Source organism: Ambystoma mexicanum, chromosome 7q (assembly GCF_040938575.1).
Source record: "Ambystoma mexicanum isolate Mex_15411 chromosome 7q, UKY_AmexF1_1, whole genome shotgun sequence".
Lineage (NCBI taxonomy): Eukaryota > Metazoa > Chordata > Amphibia > Caudata > Ambystomatidae > Ambystoma > Ambystoma mexicanum.
The window spans coordinates 13699477-13724702 of NC_090941.1; the positions used below are offsets into that span (position 1 = coordinate 13699477).

Consider the following 25226-nt stretch of genomic DNA (forward strand, 5'->3'; position numbering starts at 1 on the left):
TGAGAATGATCATGTGATGCTATCTCATGCCCTGAACAATGTAGTTACTACCAAATCCTGAAACATCAAAATAAAGCCTCACGGTGGTTAGTGCACTCAGTCTTCAAATGCAAAAACGTGTTTGTTTTGCAAATTGGAAAAACAATGGTGCTATTGTAAGGAAGAAGAGGATCTCATGAAATTAAATCAAACTCAGCAAGATAGAAAGATATTCATAAAAAAGTTTTAAGCGGAATATTTTTACTGCTTATTTCCTGACGTGAAGTCAATATTACATCTCTTTTTGATTTGTTTAAAAAAAAAATGTTCTCATTATAAACCTCTGTTGATCTCTCTGACAGGTTCAAACACTTTTTCATTCAAAAGATTGATCCTATTTTTAAGAAATTCGAGCATCAAAATGTTAATAACATGTTTCCTACAAGAGTAAATACACAAATACCTTTTGGGGTATTTCTCCATACCCATTTAGATGTCCTCATCAATACTGTAACATCTTTAAAACCTACTTATTGCTCATAAGCTATACATCCAGCTAAGATTTTTAAACAATTGTCTGCTAACTCATTATCAGTACCATTTCAGGTAATGGCTTCATCTTTAAAAGAAGGTAGCCTCCCTAATCAATTAAAACAGGGATTACGACTCCATTATTGAAAAAAAAAACTATCTTAATTCTGTTGGTTTCCAGAATTATTGCCCTGTATCTAGCCTCCCACTCCTAGGGAAGCCCCTAGAAAAAAAACGGTATTACCCAATTTGTTCGAATTCAATTGATCGTATGGTGAATTTGGCCGATTGCGGCCAGTACCATTTGATCGATTTAAATTTGAACAAATCTGATAATCAATACCGAACATGGGGAGCGGGGGTTGCGGGTGTGTCCCCTGCTTCAAGAGGACTGGAGGCGGGGGTTGGAAAAAATGAGAAAAGCGGACCCTTGCCGTTGGATCCGATCCACATTCAAGGGTTGGAATTGCCGCTGCAGGGTCAGAAGGAAGCGGACAAGCAAAAGGTAAGTGAGAGGTGGATGTATTGGGGTGGGGAGGTCAAGGTTTTGCTGGACTTGGCCGCAGCAAAATTGTATTTGCACCAAAATTGACCACGGTCAATTCCACCACAAATCATTCTGCCACAGTCAAATCACATATGTCCACAAAAAACGTTCCTTTACAATTAAAAATAACCTTCTACAACCTTACCAAGCTGAATATCTAACTCTGTTCTCTAAAAGGGAACACTTCATCCAGAGTACAAAGATGTTTTCCCTGTGTTCTAGGGGGCCCTTAAGGTAGCCACCTGGGGGTTTGATGAGTCTGTTTTGGGGTTGCCCCCTGCATACAGACAGGGAAGTTCACCACAGTATGTATTCGCCAACTACCTTCAAAGCAGAGTAGCCAGACTGATGCTCAGTCTTAAATTCGGAGACCATAAAAGGCATGGACTCAGACTATTGCTGTAGCTTCCGATCTAGCAGAGACTAATATCAGGATGTTATCTGTCATTCCATTGGTATTCTGGGTTAAATGCTTAGGAATCTAACTTCCAGCAATGTGAATTTGTAGGACTTTTTTGAAAAGCCTGCTTCCTTTTTCTAAGCACTTCCTGGACTTCTATCCTCTTTCCACTCTGATTATCCAGGAATTGGGTGCTACATTTGCTGCAGCACTTCCAGCACTGATGACACATGTGATCACCTCTCCTCCTGGTCTTGGTATATGCAGAGATAAGAATAACAAGGTGAAAGCGGTGGGATGCTACAGCTGACCATTTTTCCTTTGCCTCATTTGGGTATCTAGAGACCCAGGATAAATATCATGGGAGTAGATGTGGCCAGATCATCTGCATTTTCGGCCACACCCCTAAACAAATTGAAGCCATGGTGGATTTAACAAGTGTCCTAAAATGAGCCTCTAAAAGTGGAAGAGGAACCAGATAGGGGACTCACTGTGCACAACTGTAGAAGAGACTTCAGTTCTACTGAATATAGGGCATTCATACAATTGGCCTTTATTCAACAATTATTCGTTTCTAACCATAGGTTCTATCTGTGCTTGCCCAGGTGTCCCCTTGCATTACAATGGCAACCATTCCTTTAGGAACCCACTATAAGTAGTTGTTTTACATTACATCAAAATACGAGATCTAGGCTAATGTGGATCCTTAGAATCATGCAACTGAAGTAAAGCATGAGTGTGCAATTCAGCATCAACTGTTTTATTATGAAATATTGTTACATGAATAGCAAAAAAAGCTTTTCCTACAATCATTGACACAGCAGTCTTCCTGGCACCCTAATGCAGGGCGTTACCCAGTCGATGTAAATTGATAGATCTGTGGATGATAGTCTGTAATCCTATCATTAAAATAATTGTTTTCGAATAAATCGCAGCAAACAATATAATTTCCACAGTTACACATACAAAGAAAGATCTGTATGGTCAGACGTGGGGAAATGAGACAGATGTCTTGAGAACTATTATTAAAAAATGATCCCCTGGAAGGTAAATCTTCAACATTCTGTGTCATATATTCTCTTCATGACACATTTAAATAAAAATCCATCATTTTTAAAGAAGTACTGTTTGCTAAGTATAGCCACCAGCATTGGGATTTCTGCATATCACTGCCAACTCCACTGACAGCTCTGTTACGTTTCTGAAAACTGTTTCTTCTGCCTTCCAAGTTGATTTATATTTAATGGAATGTAAAATGTGCATATAAAAAGGCTTTGTCATGAATGGATGGCTGCAGAGTTTCCAACAGCATAATTTCGCATTAGGTTTTCAGATCAACTCCCTTAGAATATTTTAGTTTAGTGTGACGGTATAGAAAATGCATCATCTTAAAATGCCCCACAAGCGCCTGTCCTTTGCATGATCTCAAATGGTTTTCAAAATGACTGTAAAAAAAAAAGGCCTGGGGTATTGTGTAGATTATTCTTTGGGCTGTAAAATCTGCAAATACTAGGGCTCCATACATGGTCCATGGAGTATTTAAAGCATTAGGAACTTTAGAGAAAAAGTAAAGCATGTGACCCAAAGTGCCCCGCCCCTGAATCTCCTACATTTTGAATTTTTAGTAAGGGCATACCGTTGTTGTTAGTGCTATCCCTATCTTTATTTGGGCATGGGAACTATCATGAGTTTGTGGAACTCTGAGCGAGCACCCACTTCTCAAATTGCCTCTGCGGAAAGGCTCGGCTTTACTAACAGACCCTTTCCTTAATATTTGGAATCGAGATTTGTTCTATTTATGATAACGTGATTTGATTGTTATAAAGTCTCATTTATGGAGGGAAAACTCTCGAAGTACAAATACAGACATTTATGATCGTTCGAATTCTACCTTTTATGTGGACGTTTTCTTGTCATTTTTGATGATATACTGATTTGAAAGGGTTATCTTAATTGGCTGCAGGTACTGGAAGCATGCCGTGTTTAGCATGAGTTTCGCTAGTTACAAGTATATTTGGTTTCATGAGTGAGCAAACTGTATGATCTTTTGACATTTCTAGCCATGCAATACATGGCTTTTAGTTTCATATCATTGTTTTAATTACACTTGTTCTATTATAAGAAAGTTTCATTAAGAAGAAAAAATACTTTATTGGCCATCATGTTCACATGTGCCCTATGAAAAATCATGCAATATAAAATTACCCTCATGATTTTAATGATGGTAATGATCATAATATTGTTCAGAATTCAAATGTAATCATGCCTTTTTCTTACACATCGCACATAATGAACTGCATTATGTATAGGTAATTGAAACTTAAGTGTTAGCATGTTATTCATTGACTCTTTGAAGAATTATCTTTTTTAAAGGCTATGGGATGTCTTGATCTTGTAAAAGGCAGTTGTCGATGTCCATTTCCTGAGACCCGGGCAACTCACAGAAAATTGCCCCATTCATATTCTTAGGTCATTGATCCAAATGTTGGGAGTTTTGCAAGTAACTGCATGCCTTCCATCCAAATGTTAGTAGACCCACAAAAAAAAAAAAACGTGTCTTTTGGAGAAAGTGCACCAGCTCCAACCATGTCCCTCCAAGTAACTCATTTGCCCTCCTCTAAGTATGACATGATATGATATGAAATGATAAGGCATTTATAACACACCTACACACAAGTGTTTCAAGGCGCAACAAATCAAGGGATGTGGGCAGAGGGAGGACAGATAAAAAAAATCTTATTGGGCCAAGTGGCATTGAGATTGCACATGTGCAGGGGATAGGGGAGGGGAAAAGTGCAAGGGGAGGGGGAGGAAGGACACGTGCTATACAGGGGATCAAATAACGGTTGTGCTGCCAGCAGCTGGCAGTGTAAGTGAAGACACCAGGAGTCATTAAGTGCAGGTAAGGGGACTGTAGGTTTGCAGATACAGCCCCAAGTGCAAGAGTTGCCAAGAGGCAGTGCAGCAATGCAACTGGGTGGGCAGGGAACCTGGGCCTGAGTTCAGAGGATAGCTAGGTGACCAGTGCAATATCAGACAGGAGGATATCAGGGGAGAGGCAGACAGAAGGCAGAAGCAAAGAGGAAGGCCCTGGGGTGCTTCCAGAACCGGAGATGGTTCTGCTGAAGATTCAGAGAGGCAGGGAGGCTGTTCGAGAGGGAGGCCCCAGTCGAAATAAGAGATCTACCACCAACTTGTTGCTTAGAGAAGTGACTGACACTGAGGGAGTTGGAGGTGGAGGAGCAAAGAGCTTGGGTAGGAAGAAATTTCTGAGGTGAGAGTTGGAGGTAAAGAGGACCCCAGCCCCAGAAGGCCTTATGGATGATGTAGAGGGTCTTCAACTTGATCCTTGCAGCCACTGGGAGCCAATAAAGGGCTGGAGAGATACGATCCCTGGGTTTAAGGCCAATGACAAGTCTCACAGTAGTGTTCTGGATGAGTTGCAGAGGGTGGAGAGTAGAAGCAAGCAGATTTAGAAACAGGCTGTTTCAGTAGTCTAGCCTAGAGAGAATCAGCGCTCTGGAGACAGTGAGCTTCTAGGGGAATGTGAGGAAATTAAGAAAACCTCTGGGGAGGTGCAGTTGGCAGTTGAGTTCTTAGAGACATCAGAGATGTAAGGGGAGAAGGAGAGCATGGCGTTGAAGATGACCCTGAGGTTCTTAGCCTCACAGGTGGGAGCAGGCACATGGCCAAGGGAGGCCGGACAGAGAGTGACAGGAAAGTAAGGTGCACGTGTGCCGATAAGGAGGATCTCCATCTTACTGGCATTAAGGCAGTGATCACTGGCGTCACACCAGTCCTGGATTGCAGACAGACAGTCGGAGATGAGTGAGGGACAAGAGGTGGCTGAGGGGAGCCTGAAAACAAGCTAATTATAATCTGCATAGCTCTGAAAGTTAGAGCAGAGAGCAGCAATGTGGTGGGCGAGAGGTGCCAGGTATTGGTTGAACAAACAGGAAGAGAGGTTAGACCCATGGGAAGCACCACAAGTAGAGAGTGAGATAGAGGAAAGGAAGGACCCAAGTTGGACCTGGGAGGGCCGGTCAGAGAGTAAAGAGGCCAACCAAGTCAGGGTCTGATCAGTGATACCACGGTTATCACTGAGACGGTTGAGCAGGATGGCTTGGTTGACCGTGTAAAAGGCAGAAGAGAGAACGAGTAAGATGAGGACAGAGGGGCGATTCGAATCAAGGTTAGAGAGCAGGTCTTCACAGATGTTCAGGAGAGCATTTTCCATGCTCCTGGCTGCTCTGAAGCCAGACTGATGGTCATCGAGACAATCAACAGATTCAGTGTGAAGATTAAGCTGGGAGATGGCCAGCCTCACCAGGAGTTTGCCCAGAAAAGGTGTGATGGAGATTGGGCAGTGATAAGCCTGGCACGAGGGGTCGGCAGAGGGTTTCTTGAGAAGTGGGTGCACAAGAGAGTGCTTCAACAGCGAGTGGAAGTCTCCAGTGACGAAGGAGTGATTGCAGATGTCAATGTGGTCCTTTATGGTTTTGGAAGAACAGGGAAGAACCTGTTTTGACGAGACTTTCATAGATCAGACTTGCCTAGAAATCTTGTCAGGGAAGAAAGAGGTAAGGAAGAGAAAGATGGAGGAGAGATGGCCACGGGGGCTAAGGTAGAGGAGAGAGTAGAGGGAGAAGAAGGAGAGGACGAGAGGGTGGACAGGATGTCCTGAATTTTAGAGATGAAATGAGAAGCCACTGCCATGCAGAGGGGACAGGAGAGGTAGAGACTGCAGCAAGATTGGCCAGTTGTTGGATGCTGCAGAGACACAGGCTTGGATATTTGCTCTCTTCTTAGTGCAAACAAAGAGCCAGTATTGCCTTTGGAGCAGGCAGCAGGCCAGTTTGTCAGAGGGTGAATAAGAAGCCAGCCATTTCCTCTCAGCCACCCTACACTTGCGTTTAAGGGTGACGAGGTCAGAGTCGTGCCAAGAGTTGCACTTTGGGCTTCAAGCAGATCCCCATCACAGGGGCAAGAACATGAGTATCAGAGATAGAAAGATGAGTGGAGCATGGAAAGAGCAGTGTCAGGATGTAAATCAGCCATAGATGGAGGAGGAGAGGAAGTGGCGGCAAACTCCTGAACTTACACACGCTTCATGGGTCAGAATACCCAGAAGGTAGGTGGCAATGCTGGAGTTGGCTTGGTCTGTGGGGTAGAGAGGGAGAGATGGGAGGAGAGGAGAAAGTGGGATGAGTGGTGAGAGGGTTAGAGAGGGGGAGGTTTGGGGAGATCAGATTGTTCAAAGTGTGCCTTGCAGAGTGAGTGGGGACAGAGGGAAGAATAGAAAGGGAGAGCGAGTCGCAGAGGTCACGAAAGAGTATAGTGGAGGGACATGAAGCATTCAGGTGGATGTTGATGTCTCCAAGGAGGAGGAGTTGAATGGCTGAGGCCAGGAGGGAGGAGGATAGGTCCGCCCACTCAGAAAGGAAAGAGGTGATCTGGCCAGGTGGCCAGTAGATATTAGCCACAGTGACAGAGTGGCCAGGAGAGAGAAGGAGAGAGAGCCTACAAACAAGGCATTTGAAAGAGGAGAATGCCTGCATAGGGATGATAGAGACAGGGATGGACTCAGGGAAGATCAAGGCTACACCCCCATCAGGACGGTTGGATCTGGGCACGGAGAGGATCTTGTAGCCATCAGGTAGGAGAATGTCAAAGTTCTTGACAGAGCTGGCTGTGCACCATGTCTCGGTGAGACCAAGGACATCATTTTTCAGTTCTTCCAGGAGGCGACTACTACTGTGCGACATGGCTCCCCACCAGCACCCAAATATTAGATTCTATTTTTCCTGCAAGAGCATTGTAAATAAATGTCACTGTACTGGTGGCAACCTTATGGCATGTTATAGAGTCCATTGTGGTATGGCGTTTTAGCAGCCTGTACTCTCTCGCAGGGCTTTCGTTTTCTTTACCTGTGTGTGCAATCAAACGTTTCCAGCTTAATCTTCAGTAAAGTGTGAAACATTTACAGGACCTCGAACTATCCACAATATGAGTGCATGAGGTATTCCAGAACTAGCTCACCTAGCTGTTTCCTAGTCATCTTTAACTATTTGATGGTGACAATATACACACTATGCCCATTAAGGTCTATTACTCTAATTTAACAAACGCGCTGTTTTACAACTGAGTGCTTTGAGAATCCTAGATATGCCAATAATAAAATAGTGTTCTCTTGCTAAAGTGATACAAATATGTTACATTTTCTAAATTAGATAGGAGTCTGTATTGTGGTTTTAATGGCTGATGCTGGGTACTGGCCAACAATTCCAAGGTGATTGAACTGATTAAAGCAAAAGCCTTCACTGTGGGTTTGGGGGCATTACCACTTTTGGTAAGGTATATTTGCTAACGTACTATCAAGCTACATCTTAGGTAGTGAAAGTTTGCACTCTATAACTACCATCCCATAAAAATACTATAACCTACGATTACCAGTTGGACATCTATGCCGTTAGCACCTGGTCAGATCATGTCCTTCCCTTTGGGAAGGATAGTATTTTTTGGCATTTTGGCAAGGATAGCAGCATCGTAGAGGAAGATGGTGGTAGCGGTATCTCTGTCGGCGAGGGGAGACCTATGAACATAGAGGCATGGCAGGGGGAGAGGTTGTGTGAAGGAGCCAGTGTTGCTGAGAAGTTGAAAAATGTTCTCAACTACTTGGATGCTGTGAAATGTGCAACCCATTAGGACCAGAGGCATGCAGGGTGTGAATGATGTGATAAATCTAGCGATGTTGTCACTGCTTTCTGAGGGAAAGTCTCTTTTCGTGTGGCCAGGCAAAGGCATAATCAACCTGACTCTGAACCTGGGGATGTCTATCTATGGGAGGACCACAAGGGGGGAGACCAACCTCGGTGGGGTGAAGATGGCTCACTAGAAGAAGACCTGTCATAGCTCCCCTGCTGAGGGATAAGTGTCATCATTGCCTTCCCAGCTATGTATGGCATATTGGCATCTGGAACGTCCTGTTAAAAGCCAACACACACATAAATACCTATGGGTCTACTGGGATGAGGAAGAGGGTGTTCACACCCACCGAGAACCACACAGTGCAGGCACAGCTTTCCATACAGCTGACCAATGCTGGGAACTTTAAAACACCCAACAAGCTGAGAAAATGGAGACATGGTAGAGTCAGAAGAGGAGGGTCCGAGACCAGAGGTCCGCTGCATGGAAGTAAGGAGCAAGAGATGCTCTACTGGGAGAGTTGCTGCATTGCAAAGACCGGGGAGCCTACATGACACTGGCCAGAAGATGAAATGTACCCCTGGGCAACACGCAGGCTGCTCAGAATGCAGAAGAACCGAGGAAAGACAGGTGATCCAACACAGGGAGATTGGGACACCGAGGCGCTTTGAGGCATACACCGCATGCCAATTGAAAGTAATTGGAAAACCTGGGAGAACTCAAGCAGGACAGCTTGGGGAACCTGCCAAGCATGTGAAGTTGTGAATGAACGGCTTGAATGGAAAAGAATCTGAAAATATGAGCGTTTTAAAACATGGGCAAAGTCCTAGCATGAGAGTATAGCAGGCAATGTTAATGCAAGTCTGGGACCCACACCCAAAATGCAAGTAGTCAAGTCTTAACTAAGGTCTGGCGGGAGAGTATACCAGGGCCCTTTTGTTTATGAGTTAGGAGACTCACCCCAGGACTGTGCTGAATACAAGACAACAAACGAAAGCAAGTCTTATGAATGATTGAAAAGAACATGCAGGGAAGGAGCAACTTCTTGATATTTTTTTCTTTTGTTGTGACCTTGGAGAGAGTGAAACCCTTTCTACCAGGAGAGGAGGGCAATCTCTCCACAAGGCAAATGATTTCCAATTATTCAAAAGTAGTTGAAAGACCAAGAGGACATGAATATTTTCTTGGTGTTTTTGGGTTAAACCTTTAAACCATTGTGCTGAAAGAAAACAAGAGGAGAAAGTAAAGAAACCTTGCAAATGTGTGAAACCCTGGGGAAAAGAAACAAGTACATTGAGAAGAATAGATTGTAAAAAGAAAGGCAATCTCTAGATACACAATCCTTGCCATATATTTGAAAGTGGTAGAAAGGCTAAGAGGAGGTAATCACCCTCTTGGCACTTTTGAGACTGTGAACTGTGAAAGAACTAAGACATTTAGGGGAAGGGAACCCCCTTTCAATGATGCTGAACATTTTGGTTGTTTATTTCTTTGTCACCCATTTGGAATTAAGAGTTTAACTTGTGACCTACACCTGCAAGTGGCAGCTGGAGATTATTAAGCCTTTTTGCACTTTAAGATAGCTTTAGCTTGTGAGTGTCAGCGTAAGGTTTTGGACATAGGACGGAAGACTTTGACTCTGGACATCTTGACAAACTGTAGTTAGTTTTTTTGAGGGAAGGAAACCCCTCCTAGAGCTAGGGAAAGATAGGCTTTTGTCCAATCCATTTATTATAACAAAGGTTTAAAGCAATCAACACTATGCCTCTGTGTCTGAGTTTTACTCACGATATTGCAGGATGGTCACAGTGGGGTGAGGTCTGTCAGTAGGTGAGGGGGCCTAGAAAGAAGTAGGCATCCTTGTGAGGCAGGAAGATGATCACTGCCAACAGGGAAACATGGGCAAAATGGTATATAGGAGGTAGGGGAACATGTGCCATTACAAGTGGCTTCAACACTTATGTTCCCTGATATGCTGGAGAATGTTCTCCTCGTGCTAATGGGGCACCATTTAAAACACAACTCCAACCAGGAAGAAAATACCTATCTCACAATTATTAACCTAAGCTTAAGCAACCATTTTTAGGCTGTGTACATTTGGAAGTTACCTCACACACCTAATGTAGAGGCAGGTCCCTCTTAAGGCTTTGTCTGGCATTGTTTAAATCCTCAAAACTTATTCTGAAATCACAAGGTGGAACAGAAAGAATTGATTCCTCTGTGAGAAACATGAAGGTGTCTCACCCGCTAGTCCCCAGAGATCTGTCATCCAGGTGGCCAGGACATGTCCATCACTATTGGATTCAGTTCCTGTTGGTGGACTGGACCAGTGGGGGCGGATCACCTGTAGGGGGCTGTACGGGGAGTGGAAATGTACCACTGAAGGTTGAGATGCGGTACCTCCTTCCTTGTAACAATCTGTCCCCATCCTAACCTGTTGGATATTTAGAAGCTCTACCCCCCTTTTCTGACACACTTTCGTACACTGAAACAGACAACAGACTGACACCAGAGCTGTTTACCTGACATGTGCCAACACACAGGTCATGCAGAGACAGGCAATTGACAATAACCACACACACCTGAACGCCTTTTACCTTCCCCACAGGGATAAAAGGCGGATCACGAGAGCACACGATCAGCAAGGCCAAACTCATGAGGGGACAGCTACACCGGAGCAGTAGTTCAAACAGAGGAGAAGGTGGCGAGACCTGGAGGGACCACGAATGGGGAACTGCCTTTGCGCTTTTAAACTCAGACCTGAGAAGCCTCAGAAAAGGGGATTACAAGACGAAGTACAGCTGACGTGTGGTGTGACAGATGTCAACGATACATATGGGCCTCCCGCGTTGATAACACAGGAAGGAGACATGCTGGCTACCGTGGTACCGTCCTTGACTACAGAAGCAAGACAAGCCAACGGGCTCAGCACAGCCGGTAAGTCGGTGGAAGCTGATAGCAAACTGAACTTTGTTGAGCCCAAGCTTTGAAGTGGCAACATTATATGAATTTGAGGAACTTGAGAACAAAAATCTGTGTGTGCTTGAACTTTTGTGAAAACCCAGAGATGAGCCAGCTGTAGAGGGTTTTGGCGCCGCAGGAGTCCTCATTCGAAGGACTCTCACTGGCCCCTTTTGTTTTGTGTTGAAACTGCAAGTACCAGAAGGCCCTAGGAAAGGGCTGCATGAGGTGTCAGAGTAGTCCTACAAGGGTCACGTCAAATCCCTTGTACAATCGAAAGTCTCTGACCCATTGCCTAAAGAGAACTAGTGGAAGGAATCCCTGCTTTTGATGAGATGAAGCAAAAGATTAACTGTTAGCAATTCATGAACTGTGTTAAAGATGGTTATGTGAACCTGACAGAGAGAGGCCAAGGGAAAAGCTATGAGAAGTAAATCCTGCATCGTGATAGTACTGATATTCAGAGTGAAGGGCTCTAGTGAATCCGGCAGAGGGAGGCTCACGTTACAAGAATGATCCGAGCCCGGCGGAGGAAGAATCAATGTGTGAAAAGCAATTGCCCAATGTGCAAGATCACTGCATGAACTTTTGTTTGTTTTTTGTTTTGATCCAGCAGTCCTTCTAAGGCAAGAGACTCTGTAGGAAAGAGACTTGGCCACTGAAGGTTCTGGTATCGTTGAATAGACTTGTGAACCTGGTGCTGGAGAGGCCCAGGAGTGCGCTATGCTCAGGAATTCTGCCTTGTTCTGTGCTTAAAACTTGAGGAAGGGAGACCCAGCTACACCATCCTGACTTATCATGTTGTGAACATGTCTTTCTTTTCTGGTGAACATTATCCCATGCTCTTTTCTAACTTAGTGGTACGGATTGGTAAGGATTTTTCTTTTTAGAACATACCCTTTTTATTTGACAAGATGCTAATAGGACTGCATTATTATTATTTTATGGTTGTAGCTTGCTCCCTCTTAGCTTTAAGTTTAGATTAGGCATTTTCTCAACCCTGCATGCACTTTAATAAACACCCTGGAACTGTGATCACTTGTGTCTGTCTTTACTGTTGCCACCGTGAGTTCCTTATACGTCCCAAAATGGCTTACACAAACCTCTTCTCATTGAAGTTCAGTTGACAATCAATTAAGTTGTGCTTGGGCCTCTAACATAAGGCATATTTACCAGACTGAGGCAATGAGAACTACCCCCACCATGGTAATTGTATAGCAACCACTAAAAGGTTACAAATGACACCCATCTCATTGTAATAATGATACTTCCAATAATTCAGACAAAACCAGTGTAATTATTGAGCAAATACATACGGGGTCATTACGAGTTTGAAGGCAGCAAACCCGGGTCCAGGTCTGGTGTCTCTGAATGGGGACTTACCGGGTCATTCCAACCTTGGAGGACCCGGTAAGTCCCCATTCAGAAAACCATTCCCCAATCCCATTGAGCCCCCGTAGGGCTCAATGGGAATGGGGAAGGAGCATATAACAGGCCCGCAAATAGCAGGCCCGTTATTAGCTCCATGGTCCCTTAACGGGTCCCGCTAAGTACGGCTGGTCAGAGCAGCTGTTCCTGGTGGGACCCACTTAGGGACCTCGGAATATGGCAGTAGGGAATTAACGGCACCGGCATCCTTACCGGTGCCGTTAACCCCCTACCGCCATACTCGGAATGAGGCCCATAGACATTCTTTTAAAAGATTTTTTAAAATGTAAAGCCATATTATATATAGGTTGCGTTTAAAATGAGACAAAATAAATCAAAACACTAATCAAGGTAGAAAAAGAAACTGCAAAGTTATGTATAGTAAAAATGGAACAATAATATATAGAAACCAAACTTGATTTGTGACTTATGAAGACTATCTGGAGAGGTAAGTGAAGGTGGCCAGTGGGACCTATGCATGGTTTAAGTAACCACATGCCCCATCACGTTGGGTCTATTTTTAGGAAACTCATCCCAGAAGAGAAGAGTTGTCCTTCCTTTGTGCTCTAGGAAATTCATAGTGAAGGTGCTTCAGGAAAGGTGGCAAATGGCCTTAGGGCAGCCATGGGACTCCATTTAGTTGAATGAATTTCACCACCTGAGTCTCAATGGTATGATATAATTGTCTAGTAACATTAAAGTAATGTGCAAAACAGATATTAATGATAAGAAGAGTGCAGGAACAAAGTTGTTGGATTCCTTCACATGTTATTTGAGCTTGACATAATTTTACAAAGTGCTATAATGATGAATTTATTTGTGTTTGACAGGGCTTTATGATGGAATTAACAGATCATCAGGGAAGTGTTGGTAATGTTTTGCAAGTGGGAAGTCATCTTGTAACTGTCGGAAGGCTTTCTGATGATGAAGACCGTGAAATTCAAGAGCAAATGAATTTGCTCAACTCTCGATGGGAAAGTCTCAGGGTTTCCAGCATGGAGCGACAAAGCAAGTAAGTAGTATTCCATGTGTATGATTAAAACTGTTTTCGCACTTGCAGAAGTTTGACACATACAAACAATTCCCAATATAAAACATGTTATGTTATTCAGAACATTAACACCATGCAGATGACCTAGTGCTGGTTAACAAGTGGAAGTTCACTGATTGAAAATCTTTTCTTGCAACTGTGGTGCAGTCAGGTTTTCATATGTTTCCACAAACAAACCGGGTCATGTGTAGCACAGATGAAGTGGGGCATTGCATTCCAAAGATGCATTTGAAAATACTCACATACCCATTAGTGCCTGCGGTAGCGGCCATGTAGTCATGGTTAAGTTGCTCAGCCCATAGGAAGTGTGCTTTTTGGGCATCTTATAACTCCCCCCCCCCAAATGAAACTTTGCAAAAAGAGTATATGGCCCCGTCAGATTGATTCTGTGAAGTTTGGTGTGGTTTCGTGAAGGGCGGAAGTTATAGGGGGTGTCAGAAATGTGTAATTTTTCCCATAGATGAAATGGAAAAAAATGTTTGCTCATACCTACAGCCCAAACCGCCAGACGGATTTACTGCAAATGTGTGGCAGGAGTGGTGGCTTGGTCCTGAAAGCCTGCTTTTGTAAATTTGGTGTAAATCCGTCCAGTTGTTTTTTTTTTAAAACAACCAAAAAGTAGGTACTAATAAATGAGTGATATCTGAGTTGGGTCCGCTGACTCACTTCCCTGTTTGCTCCGCGGACGGGCCTTAGAAGCCGCCATGAGGTCCACATACATCATACGCGTCCTGCTGATTGGATGGTGAATTGTGTCATATTTTTGGAAACAACCGCCATGTTGGATCAGAGGGCAGCTGCAGCTCACCACGGACAGCGGAGTGAGAAAACAGTCTGGAAAAAACATTTTGGATCCTTTGGTGGTGGGAAGAGGGGCTTAGAAGGGAGGGGGAGTGGAAAAAAGATGATATGGGACTGTTTTTGTAGGTTGAAAAGGGCCGGACACGTGTCGTAGCTGTCCGCGGAAACCGCTGTAGTTCACGGGCAGTGCCATGAACAGGTGGCTTGGAGAAGACATTTGGGGTTATTTGATGGCTGGAAGAGGACATAGAAATGGTAGGGAAGTGGAATGAAGGTAATGTTTGATTTTTATTTTGAATATTTATTATGCACACCAGGCAGAATAAACTGCATTTGGGCGCAGATGTTAACTATGATTTGTGCCTTGCTCAGCATATAGCATCCGTGATATAGATTACCTATGCTCACTTAAATAGGAAAGTTTTTAGTGTGTTTCTAAAGCTTTCTGTAGGGATTTGGTATTATCCTGCATCCTAATGGAACCTTTGGTCAGTGTATTGATTGACAATGGAGTGTTAAGGGTTAGGATGTTTATGTGTGACTGGGGTTCTATGTGGGTCAGTTGGGAGATGTAAGCCTACCTGGGAGGATGCAGGTGTATGTTGCCCTGAACCCAGATGTACCTGACATTATATGACCATCATAATGTACTGGAACTAAATAAAGAAGTTACTGGAACTTCACCTGAGGTCATGGTCATCTGTGGGGAGCAAGGAGTTCTACATTGGCGACGAGGATGCTGGCTGTGCTGGGGGGACAGCATTGAAGATGGCACATACACCTCCCCCCAACCCAAGAAGAAGACCTCCCAGGTAGGGCAAGCGCTTAAAACTGTAGGCGCAGAAGGGCCCAGCGCATGGAGCTCAGGGGCAGAAAGTAAGGGGCTGTGCCAGAGCCAGGGGCCAGCTGGCCTGTCACTAGAAGGACAGGTCAGGGAAAGAGGAAAGCAAGAGACTGAGGAGGGGCTGAGGGCCCAGAGACTGATTGCTTAAGGGGTCTGGGACCACTAGCTGCAGCATGGAGGGCTTGGTGCCCATGGCAGTAGCAATTTGAAGAGGCCTGGGGTCTAGTTACGCCTGGAAATTATGAGGAAGCCCTGCTGGGCAGCTGAGGGATATAGCCCAAGGCAGTAGCAACAGGAGAGGCTTGGAGCCTAAGCTGCGCCTGGAGATTAAGCAATGAGGAGGCATGCTGTGCAACTGAGGACTATAAGCCCAAGGCAGTAGCAACAGGAGAGGCTTGGAGCCTAAGCTGCGCCGGGAAAAGAAACAATGAGGAGTGATGTTGTACAGCTTGAGGCCTGGAGTTGGGGCAGCAGCAATAGAAGAGGTTGGGAACCTAAGCTGCGCCTATATGTTAAATAGAAGATTGGTGGCGAATGTGAAAAGCGCCTGGAGCAGAGGAGGGTCCTGGGGGGCCATTCCAGCGTTTGAGGGGGCTTGGAGCCCATACCTGCACCTAAGAGACTTGTAGCCCGTGGCTGCACCTTAGGGGCTTAGAGCCCATGTGCAGAGATGAAAGAATATTGCCCAAGACAACATGTGTAGTGCCTGGAGGGGCAAGGGCCCATTTGCAGCAGCGCTAGGAGGTGCCGGAGGAGCTATCACTCATATGAGGTGGTGAGGAACTTTGAGGGCATGTTGTCAGTAGTTCCTGAGGGGCTTGGAGCCTACTTAAGAACTGAGAGATGCGGTAGGAGGCAAAGGGAGTACAATTTTTACAGCAGGCGGCTGGCAGCAATGAAAAGCAGCATTATGAACATACTAGGAAAGGAACGCTTCAGGAGGTGATATTTACAAAAGGAAGTGTGGCAGATGGATTGGTAAATCCATTTCTGTTGCGGGCGGCTGCATTTCCGCCCGTTGGAATTTTTTTTAAAAAAAGCTTAAGTTGTGAATGATCCTAATTGCCGGAATGAATAACAGAGGTACTATTAAGTTAAGAGATGATGCTTTCACGAGCATAAGTAAACGAAGCAATTTGGTCTTGCCTTCATTGAATTGGTTAAGTAGTTATAATTAGTTATTGATTAAGAATCTGTTGTCATGTGAGGCCTGAATGGCATTTGGACAGCGTGAGTGCATGAGAGCGTGAACCTGTATGTTGTCAGGTGTAGTTTCTTGTGGGATAGGTTGTCCTGTAATAGGGGTACTTCATGGAAGTTGTTGAAGTTTAAGAGCAGAGAACAAAGTTTATAGTTTTTTAGATTGGATTTAGGTCTCAAGGGTGTTTGTAATTTGTCAACCAAGGGATTAAGTGATCCAAATGGGAGGTTTTATTAAGTAGGTTAAAGTTGCATATTGGTAGAAAGAGATTGAGATATGCGTAGTAATAGTGTTTTCTAAAATGCTATTTGGTATTTATGTTGTAGGTACATTGGTATGAGAGGTATCTTGCAAGTGGTAGTTAGCATGTTTGATAGGTGTGCACGGATGGTGTGTAAAAGTCGTGGCCTCTGTTACCTCTGTCAACAAATACATGGTAATGTTATGATGCAAAGGAAAAATTGTGGTACGGTCATGTTAAATTAACACACTTTTCCTTCCACAGATGGACATTTAATGAAATATAGGTTGCATTGACAACATTGCTAGAGTTTGGTATGTGGAATCTGAAGTATAGTTATGTGCACTAATGTTTTATTTCCACAGGTGGGACTTTTGTAATGCAGATGTATTAAGACCTTATTTAATGCTAAAGTTTAAAGTGCTAAGTGTCAAACAAAGTTTTTGTTTGGTTGTTTGGTTTAGAAACCATTCAGAGTTTCATGATGATACAGCAAAGACTATAATACAGTCATTGATGTTGGTATGATGCTGGTGTGAATGAAGTGTGGTTTTCCCTAATAGGAGTTGCATTGTATTTAGGAATACTTTCAACATGGGCAATTTAGGGGTAATGGTGTCACAATAAGTGAAGTAGTTACCCGGGTATCTGGGATACTCAGTCTAGTTGGAGGTGGTGTGTATTTAGGTACATACCGGTTTGCATTGTTGGGTGTGAGGGAGATGTGTGTGTGTTCTTTTGTGGGACGATGAAGTCAAGTTTAGGAAGAGAGGTATGGGTGCCTCTATTTGTAAAAGTTTTAGTAAGGATGTTTGAGCAGTTGGGTGCCTTTTCCTCACTTGGTAGAAAGAGGAAGGGGCATTGATTGTAATTGTGTCCCACAGCTGTGTGGACTATTTTGGAATATGTAATGAGACTAGCAGAATGTTCTCAGTTAGGAGTGATGAGGCAAGTGCATTGAACGTGGGGTTGTTTGTGTGCGTGTTGTTATGAACCATTATGGTTAAGTTATCTACTTGTGTTTTTATGTCCCTAAGGAAGGGAGATATGTAGGGATTTGGTATTATCCTGCATCCTAATGGAACCTTTGGTCAGTGTATTGATTGACAATGGAGTGTTAAGGGTTAGAATGTTTATGTGTGACTGGGGTTCTATGTGGGTCAGTTGGGAGATGTAAGCCTACCTGGGAGGATGCAGGTGTATGTTGCCCTGAACCCAGATGTACCTGACATTATATGACCATCATAATGTACTGGAACTAAATAAAGAAGTTACTGGAACTTCACCTGAGGTCATGGTCATCTGTTGGCTCCATAACTTTGTACCGAAGACCGAGACCCTCCGATCTCCCTTTGAGAACTGTTTAGTCTGGGGTATAGTCAACAGCATTTTAGCTACTGAACAGAGATCTGTCGTTAGCTGAAGGTGGTGGATCCTGGCACTCAAATATTTTGGTGCATGATCGTAGAAACATTTAGGCCATCTTAAACTTCACCTGATCCTCCATCATTAACCAATGGAGAGATCTACGTGAGGCTGACACATGGTATTTTTTTCTTAGGTGGGCAAATAACCTGACTGCCGCATTCTGGGCCCTTTGCAGTCTCATCATCTGTTTAGCTGGAATCCCTGCCATTAAACTGTTTCAGTAATCAAGGTGTGAGCTGGTTAACGCCCCTATGACCACTGGGTGGTCTTCTGCTGCCACAAAGGGGAGCACATTCCTAAGCATACTCTACGTAGGGAGTGATACACAGCCTTCACTTGGCCCCTACCTGAGCTTTGCTCCCTATGTTTTCCTGCCATGTGCATCCGAGGTTCTTTATTTTCCTTGAAAACTGAATCTCTTTCCCTAGTGGGATTGGGCTTTGTTTTTTGGTCCTCATCTTGCTCCCTGCTCAAAATTAAATAACATCGGTTTTAGCTGCATTCAGTTGTAGCTCATTGCACACCATCCATATTCTAATTTCTTGCATACACTGGTTGATCGTTTGAAAAGCCTCCTCTATATTCTCTGTTTCCACATAAATCTGGGTATCATCAGCGTAAGAATGAAATCTTAATCCATACTTCCTCAATGTGTCAAATAATGGTCAGATGTATAGATTAAAGATCAAATGTGACAATGCTGATCCTTGTGGAACTCCACATCTTAGCCATAGTAGCCCCAATAGAAAACCTCTCAGTGTTACCTGCTGAGTCCTGTCCTTCAGGAAGGAACTGAACCAGTCTACCACTACTTTTGAGGCTCTCTTGACTGTCCCAATACGTTGGAGAATGATCTTGTGATTGATCGTTTCGAAAGCCGCAGATAGGTCCAGCATCAACAATATTGTGGATTCTCCCCTATCTGCAGCTACTAACAGATAATCCTGGACCGCCAACAGTAGGAGCTGTTTTTATAGGTGAAAAAGGGTTAGGAAATGCTTCCAAGTCTGCAGCCAATTTCAGTGTCCACAGACATCATTTTGATTGCAGGGGGGTCAGGGTAACTTGTATTAGTTGACAGTGTATGATACGTGCTTCTTATATAGTTCATTGTATTGTGGTGGTTGAGGCCAGTGACCAGATTCTGGGGGACATGGCAAGAATATGTGCACTGGGCACAACCACCACAGCAGTAATAGGTGTATAGTAATTATAGGTAATGTAATAGGAATATGGTGAGAATTACATTAGTAGCAATATGTGTATAGTAATTGTAGATAATGTAGTGGGAGTACAAAGTGTTTGTAATATGGAGAAATGATGTAATTGAACTTATAATTGCAGTACGATTGAGGATAATAGCTGTGGTTACTTAGGGCCTCATCACAAGTTGGGTGGTAATGCCGGCGGTATTGGTCCTACTGCCAAACCCCCCGGTGCTATTAGTGCCGGATCATGGGTTTGGCAGAACGGTTAGTGCCCATTCCCCATTGAGCCCATCGGGAATTACTCATTCCCCATATGCCCAATGGGGAAAATTCATGCTATTACTGCCGGCGGATTTCCCGCTGTCAGTAATAGCGCCGAAAATCAGCAATTCTGCCACGGATTTCACCCCAGCACAGAGTTGGGGGGAAATCCACCAAGGCTATGATCTGGCAGACCCTTAAATGCAGTGGTAATAGTGCTAACGCCGCATTTAAGGGTTACCACCAGACTTTTGATGAGGCCCTTAGTGTTGTAGCGTTATGAAGCTGAAATCCCTGGTTTATTTTCTGTGGTTCAAATGCTGTATTTGTATACAAATTTAAATATACATTTTCTTTTTTAGGCCTCCATAAACAGTACATTCTTAGAACTATGTTTGGTACAAACATTAATATATGACACACTGCAGTTGTTTTGACATTAAATAATCATTGGGTCATTGGAAAAATAAATCTGTACTGGATTAAAATAACCTGAATCCAGTTACTTGAGTGTAAGGATGATAGTAGGTTTGGTTTAAGTATGTTGCGCTTAAGCGAATGTTTGAAGTATTTAGATACCTGTTGGCATATTCTAACTACATTAGCTTGTCTTCTAAAAGGTTTCTTTTTTTAGGTACAGGGGACATATCTAGATGGGGGTAATATAGTGCCCATAGCCTGTTGTATTCCAGGATGCACAGAATGTCAGCATTAACTTAGTTTGCATCAAAGGTAACTAGGAATATACCATTGAGTGTACACAGACATGAAAGTGCTATGTAATTTATACCTTCTTTAAAGACTGTGCTACCAATATCAATCAATGCTTGATCTAGGTTTAGACCGTGTGATTTGTGTATAGTACCAGCATATGTAAGAGATAGAGAAAATTGTTCTCTGCGTATGTACACATCTTTGAAATGGATTACTCTACTATTTATGATGGATTTTGCATCTTTAGTAAGCAACCCAGTTCTACTACTTTTTAAAATGTTAGCATATGTGAGGTCTGCAGACTGGTGCATGTTTTGAGTTAGTTCTCTGTAATGAAAATGTCTGAGATTTACATTTCCAATGCTGCTGAGGGTATTGATGCATTTGTTGTGTCCTAATGTTTTGAAAATAGGTTGCCCTTTCACTGGTGTTAACTTTAGGAGGTCTCTGAAAACAATAACATGTTTCCCCCAAAAAGTTCTTTGTAGTTGGTTTTTATGATTTCTTGCATTCTGAGATGAATTAAATCCAACATGAGGTTGGCAACCATGCTCATTTCATCTATCAGGAGCACTTTCATTTGTTTTAGAATTCTGTGCACTTCAGTAGCAGCTTCTGCTGACAATTTGTAGCATTCTAATTTGTTGTGGTGTTCCACAGGGAGGAGTAGTAGTCAGTGTAATGTTACATAGCCCATATTGTAGGCATCTAAGCCTGTGGGGGCTGTTACTACTTCCCAAAGGTTGTTGTATGTTAAGTGTTTTAGAAATGTGCTGAATATTGTAATTAAAGATGTTTGCCAGAACCAGCTTCACCACTTAAATACAGGAGCATATTGTTTTCCAGCTACACGTTTTAGTTTAATGTTCAATTTCTTGAGTGACTTCTAGATAAATGGTGGGTTGTTCATCATTTAGCTGTGATTCCAGAACTGACAAGTCTTTCTCAGATTGTATATATTGACACATGGTATTTTCTACCTCAGTAATGGATATTTCTGCTCCATTGAGAAGGAGTGGTTCTCCAAGTGGGTCTTGGCTTTCTGTAAGAGAAGGTTGACTTACCTCAGGATTGTGTTTGTCTAGTTCATCTTCAATTTTTCATCTTGTTGGTGTTCATTGTCCAACTTTTTTTGCATTTTTTGACATTGTAATTCGTTATACTGCTTTCATTTGCTTTGAATGCAGCTTCAAATGAGTCACAGTTACCTAATAACATTTTTTCTTTTCTCCGAGGTTTAAAAAGTTGGAAAGTTGGAGTAGGGCCATGTAATACAGTTCTCTATGTTGTGGAGATTTAAATGATAACATTATATGATTAATTAGACTGGGTTTGGTGAGTTTCACTAGGCTTCCTTCACAAGTTGAGACTGTATATGTGCCAGTGGTCTCTTTTGATGTGACATTGTTTTTGTTTGTGTAGTTTTGGGCAATGTCGTACAGACACATGTCTTCCAAAGCAGTACTTCTGTTTGGGTAGTATGTGTCAATTAAATTGTGTTTTAAAATGTCCTGGCTATTGGGAACATTTGTGGCTATGTTTCTATCTCTTAGTAGCATTTTAGTACTCTTTTTTCAGGATGAAGCTGGTCCAAGGTTCAGCAGGAAAATGTTCTCAGATTTGCCATGTAAGGCTGTACCTGGTAAATGGTCTGCAGCTACATAGCACCCGCATTCTCTATGGAAGAGCATTTTTATACCAAAGCTGTACGATTTCTGTGACATGTGTTTGGTAAGATAATATGTTATCCCAGATGTTATTTAGCTCTGTTTTTTCAGCTTTTTTGAGATAGGCTGTGACATAACTTGCAATTGCAATGTGGGCATTCCACAAGAGGGCAATGATTGGATTGTAATCAATGATGTACTTAGATGCTTCATCCCTTTTAATGTTGTATGTATTTTTGGGGGATTTGATTTTTACACTGTGTCGAACAGAAGATATCAGGCTATTTACTCCTCCTTTTTTACAAACTGGCCTAGACAACATGTTTTTATATCTACTTCAGCAGTATTTGCTACATTTATGTTTTTGGAAGCATATAACTTGTGTATATAGGTCACTATCTGTGGTTTCTGAAGGGATGTCGCGGGTAATGTATTTTTCAATAAGCTGTAAAACAGTGGCATAGTTATCATGGCTAAATTGTGTAGCATTTTGTATCCACACAAGCATACAAAGCATGTATCCAGTGGACGTTTGGTGCTCCTCTGGATTGATATTCTTTTCTCCAAAAGAAGTGTTGCACTTCTCTGAGTGGAGGGGTAGTTTTATTGCAGATAAAATGCAACATGGCAATGAAGCAATGTTGAGAGTACCTTGATACATTCACAGGGTCAAGAGAACAGAGTTCTCCTGGTATTTCTATGCCTATTCCGTCTTTATTTTGGTTTGCAGTGTGTAAGGTGGGCTTAGGTTCCGTAGCATGCAACATACTTCAGCGTTACGTCGGAACCAGTATTCTTTTGTACCATGCATGTTTGCCAAGAGATTTGTGATACTTGACTGCAAAATTCTATCTTTGTCTTTTATTTTTTTAAGCAGTTATTTTGCGGGTATGTTTAAAAAATTAGCTTGTTTTTAATGTGTGTGCAACTCCATAATATAGAGATGCTAGTTCACTTTCGAAGAGGAGGTGGAAAATATATTCAACATTTTGTCTGAATCTGGGGTCTTCAGAATAGATTTGTAATGAGCGACATTCTGATGCACTAATTTGTGTGACCTTTCATCATAGCTTCTTCATTTTCCTATAGGAAAGAGTAGAGGAAAAGAACGTGCTTCTGCAATTTTAATCCCATATACTCATTGGGGATCGTTTGGCTTGATGCATTTGAAATGGTTCTAATGCATCGTCAATTGTGTCTTTAGAGTGTAGAGGGTGGATTGTATACTGGTCTAAAATGTTGGCTGCTGTCACAGGATCTACATGTTCAAATTGGGGAGTTTCTGGTGACTGTTGAATAATGTGGGTGGTTTCGCTTACGTTTTCCTCTATGTTTATATATGTGTAGTATTGATTGCTTTCTTTTAGATATTGCAGAGCTTGTCTAACTTTGTGTGAGTCGACTAGAAATTGCCACTTTGTTTGTCTTTTGTTGGCACACCATTAACTGATCTATTGGCCGTTGTGTATATTTTCTTTTAGATCCAATGGTAAATATACCACTCTGCCATGGATGCCCTTTAATAACTCGGGTGGAGGTAATTTGGCTGATTTTGGTTGAAGGCATAGTATAGCTTGAAATGGGTACACTGTTTGTATTAGATTGTTCTTGTAAAAGTTAAGCTGTTGCAGAGCTTTTGGAAGTGGAAATATTTTGAAGTTATTAGTGATAGCACGTGATAGCATTTGGTTATTTTCAAGCTTTGTGTTACAGTATGTGCACACTCTTCAGGGTTTATTTTGTATTTAGCTTCTGCTATTAAATATAAAGCTAATTACAACGGTTGGGATTTGTCCTCATTGTCTTCTATTTTGTAGGCTAGGTCTACTTTTTTGTGCTTTTTTTTATTAAATGTTGTGCGGCAACAGACACATATTTGGTCTGGAATTTCAGCAAATGCCTTTTGAAACTTACCTATTCCTTTTTTGTATGTCCTTATTAGGACGTTCGTGTTCATGAGTTTCTCGGTAATGTTTTCTAAATGTAAAGAATTTTCTAGGTCACCTTCAGTTCCAAAGTATTTTAGTTGGATGTGCTCTATTTCTTGAAGGAGTTCTTTGGCTGTTCCATGTAGGAGAATGTTATTTAAATGTTGCAGTTCTAGATCATGACTTTTTGCCTAGTATAGTCGATGCACAAGATTGTGTATAGTAGAATGGTATGTCACCAACATTTTGATGTGGTGGAAAGTGCTTTTGCAATCAGTTCCTAAAATACAGGCTAATGAATGTCCTTACAGACCAGACTTCTGTCTTTTAGTTTTACATATTGAGGAATTGCCGTAAGGATTTAAAGGATTGTTGGCATACATTACACATTGAGCTGGAAGGTATGTTTGGGTAAAAGGAGCATTTGGTTCCAAGTTTGTAGGTGCTTTTTTTCTATAAGGGTTTCTTTTGCCATAGTGATTTGTTCCATCATTTCATAACATTGACCATTATTGTCTATGGCAATAGTTTTTTGTTGTTCTTTTTTTCTAATCTTCTTCATTGAAGTATGGTTATGTGCTGCTTGTGTGAATCCATTCACCATCACAGCAGTTTGAAAAGGTCTTTATATTGACCCTGCACATCTTTAGTAGTACTTGTTGTAATTTATTGATTAATTTAGTTAGTGATTTCATTCTGTTCAAAATCAATATAAACAATGTTCTCTTCAGTAGAAAAGCACTCTCAATTAGAGCTTGCAGGATTACTCTACTGCTGTAGGTTTTAAGGGAAGATTGTGACTTTTCGGATGTTTTTTATAAGATTTTGATGAACTCTACGGTGGACCATTTTCTGTAACAACATTATTTTGGATTGCTTTACTTTGACTATGTTAACACTGGTAGATAAACGATTGTGTTTGTTAGTAGGTCTGCATCATTTTATAGCTTTAGTTTTTGCAATAGGGGTGTTAATTTCTTTAGTTGTTGCTAGTATAGCATTGTTTAGTGATGTTACTAGCTCTTTTGTTTTAAAGTTTTCTATACATTGTTTTAGATGTGGATGACTATATGGTGTAATTCTAGTCTTGTCTGGTCTACTTTTTCTTTCTGTTACTGCTTACTGGGCATTATGTTGTGTCTGTTTGTTGTGTTTGTATCTGACATATTGGGAGTGTGTATTAAATAACGGACTTGTAGCAGATTAAAGGGGCACTAGTAAAAACCTATGAAATTCACTGAAAGCACTTTGGTAAAAGGACGTTATGGTTAAGTTGCACTCACAAAAACCCATGAAATTCACTGAAAAAAACTTTGTTAAAGGGACGTTAT

At 42.3% G+C, this 25226-nt stretch overlaps 1 protein-coding gene across 8 annotated transcripts in view; it reads left to right on the forward strand.

Moving 5' to 3' along the window:
- Positions 1–25226, forward strand: part of DMD (dystrophin) — a 7616828-nt gene that overhangs the window by 1688615 nt on the left and 5902987 nt on the right. For all 8 annotated transcript variants that reach the window (XM_069639082.1, XM_069639084.1, XM_069639079.1 and 5 more), the window contains one exon: positions 13382–13563. In XM_069639082.1, coding sequence (XP_069495183.1) covers positions 13382–13563 — 182 coding nt within the window. The remainder of the gene's footprint in view (positions 1–13381; positions 13564–25226) is intronic.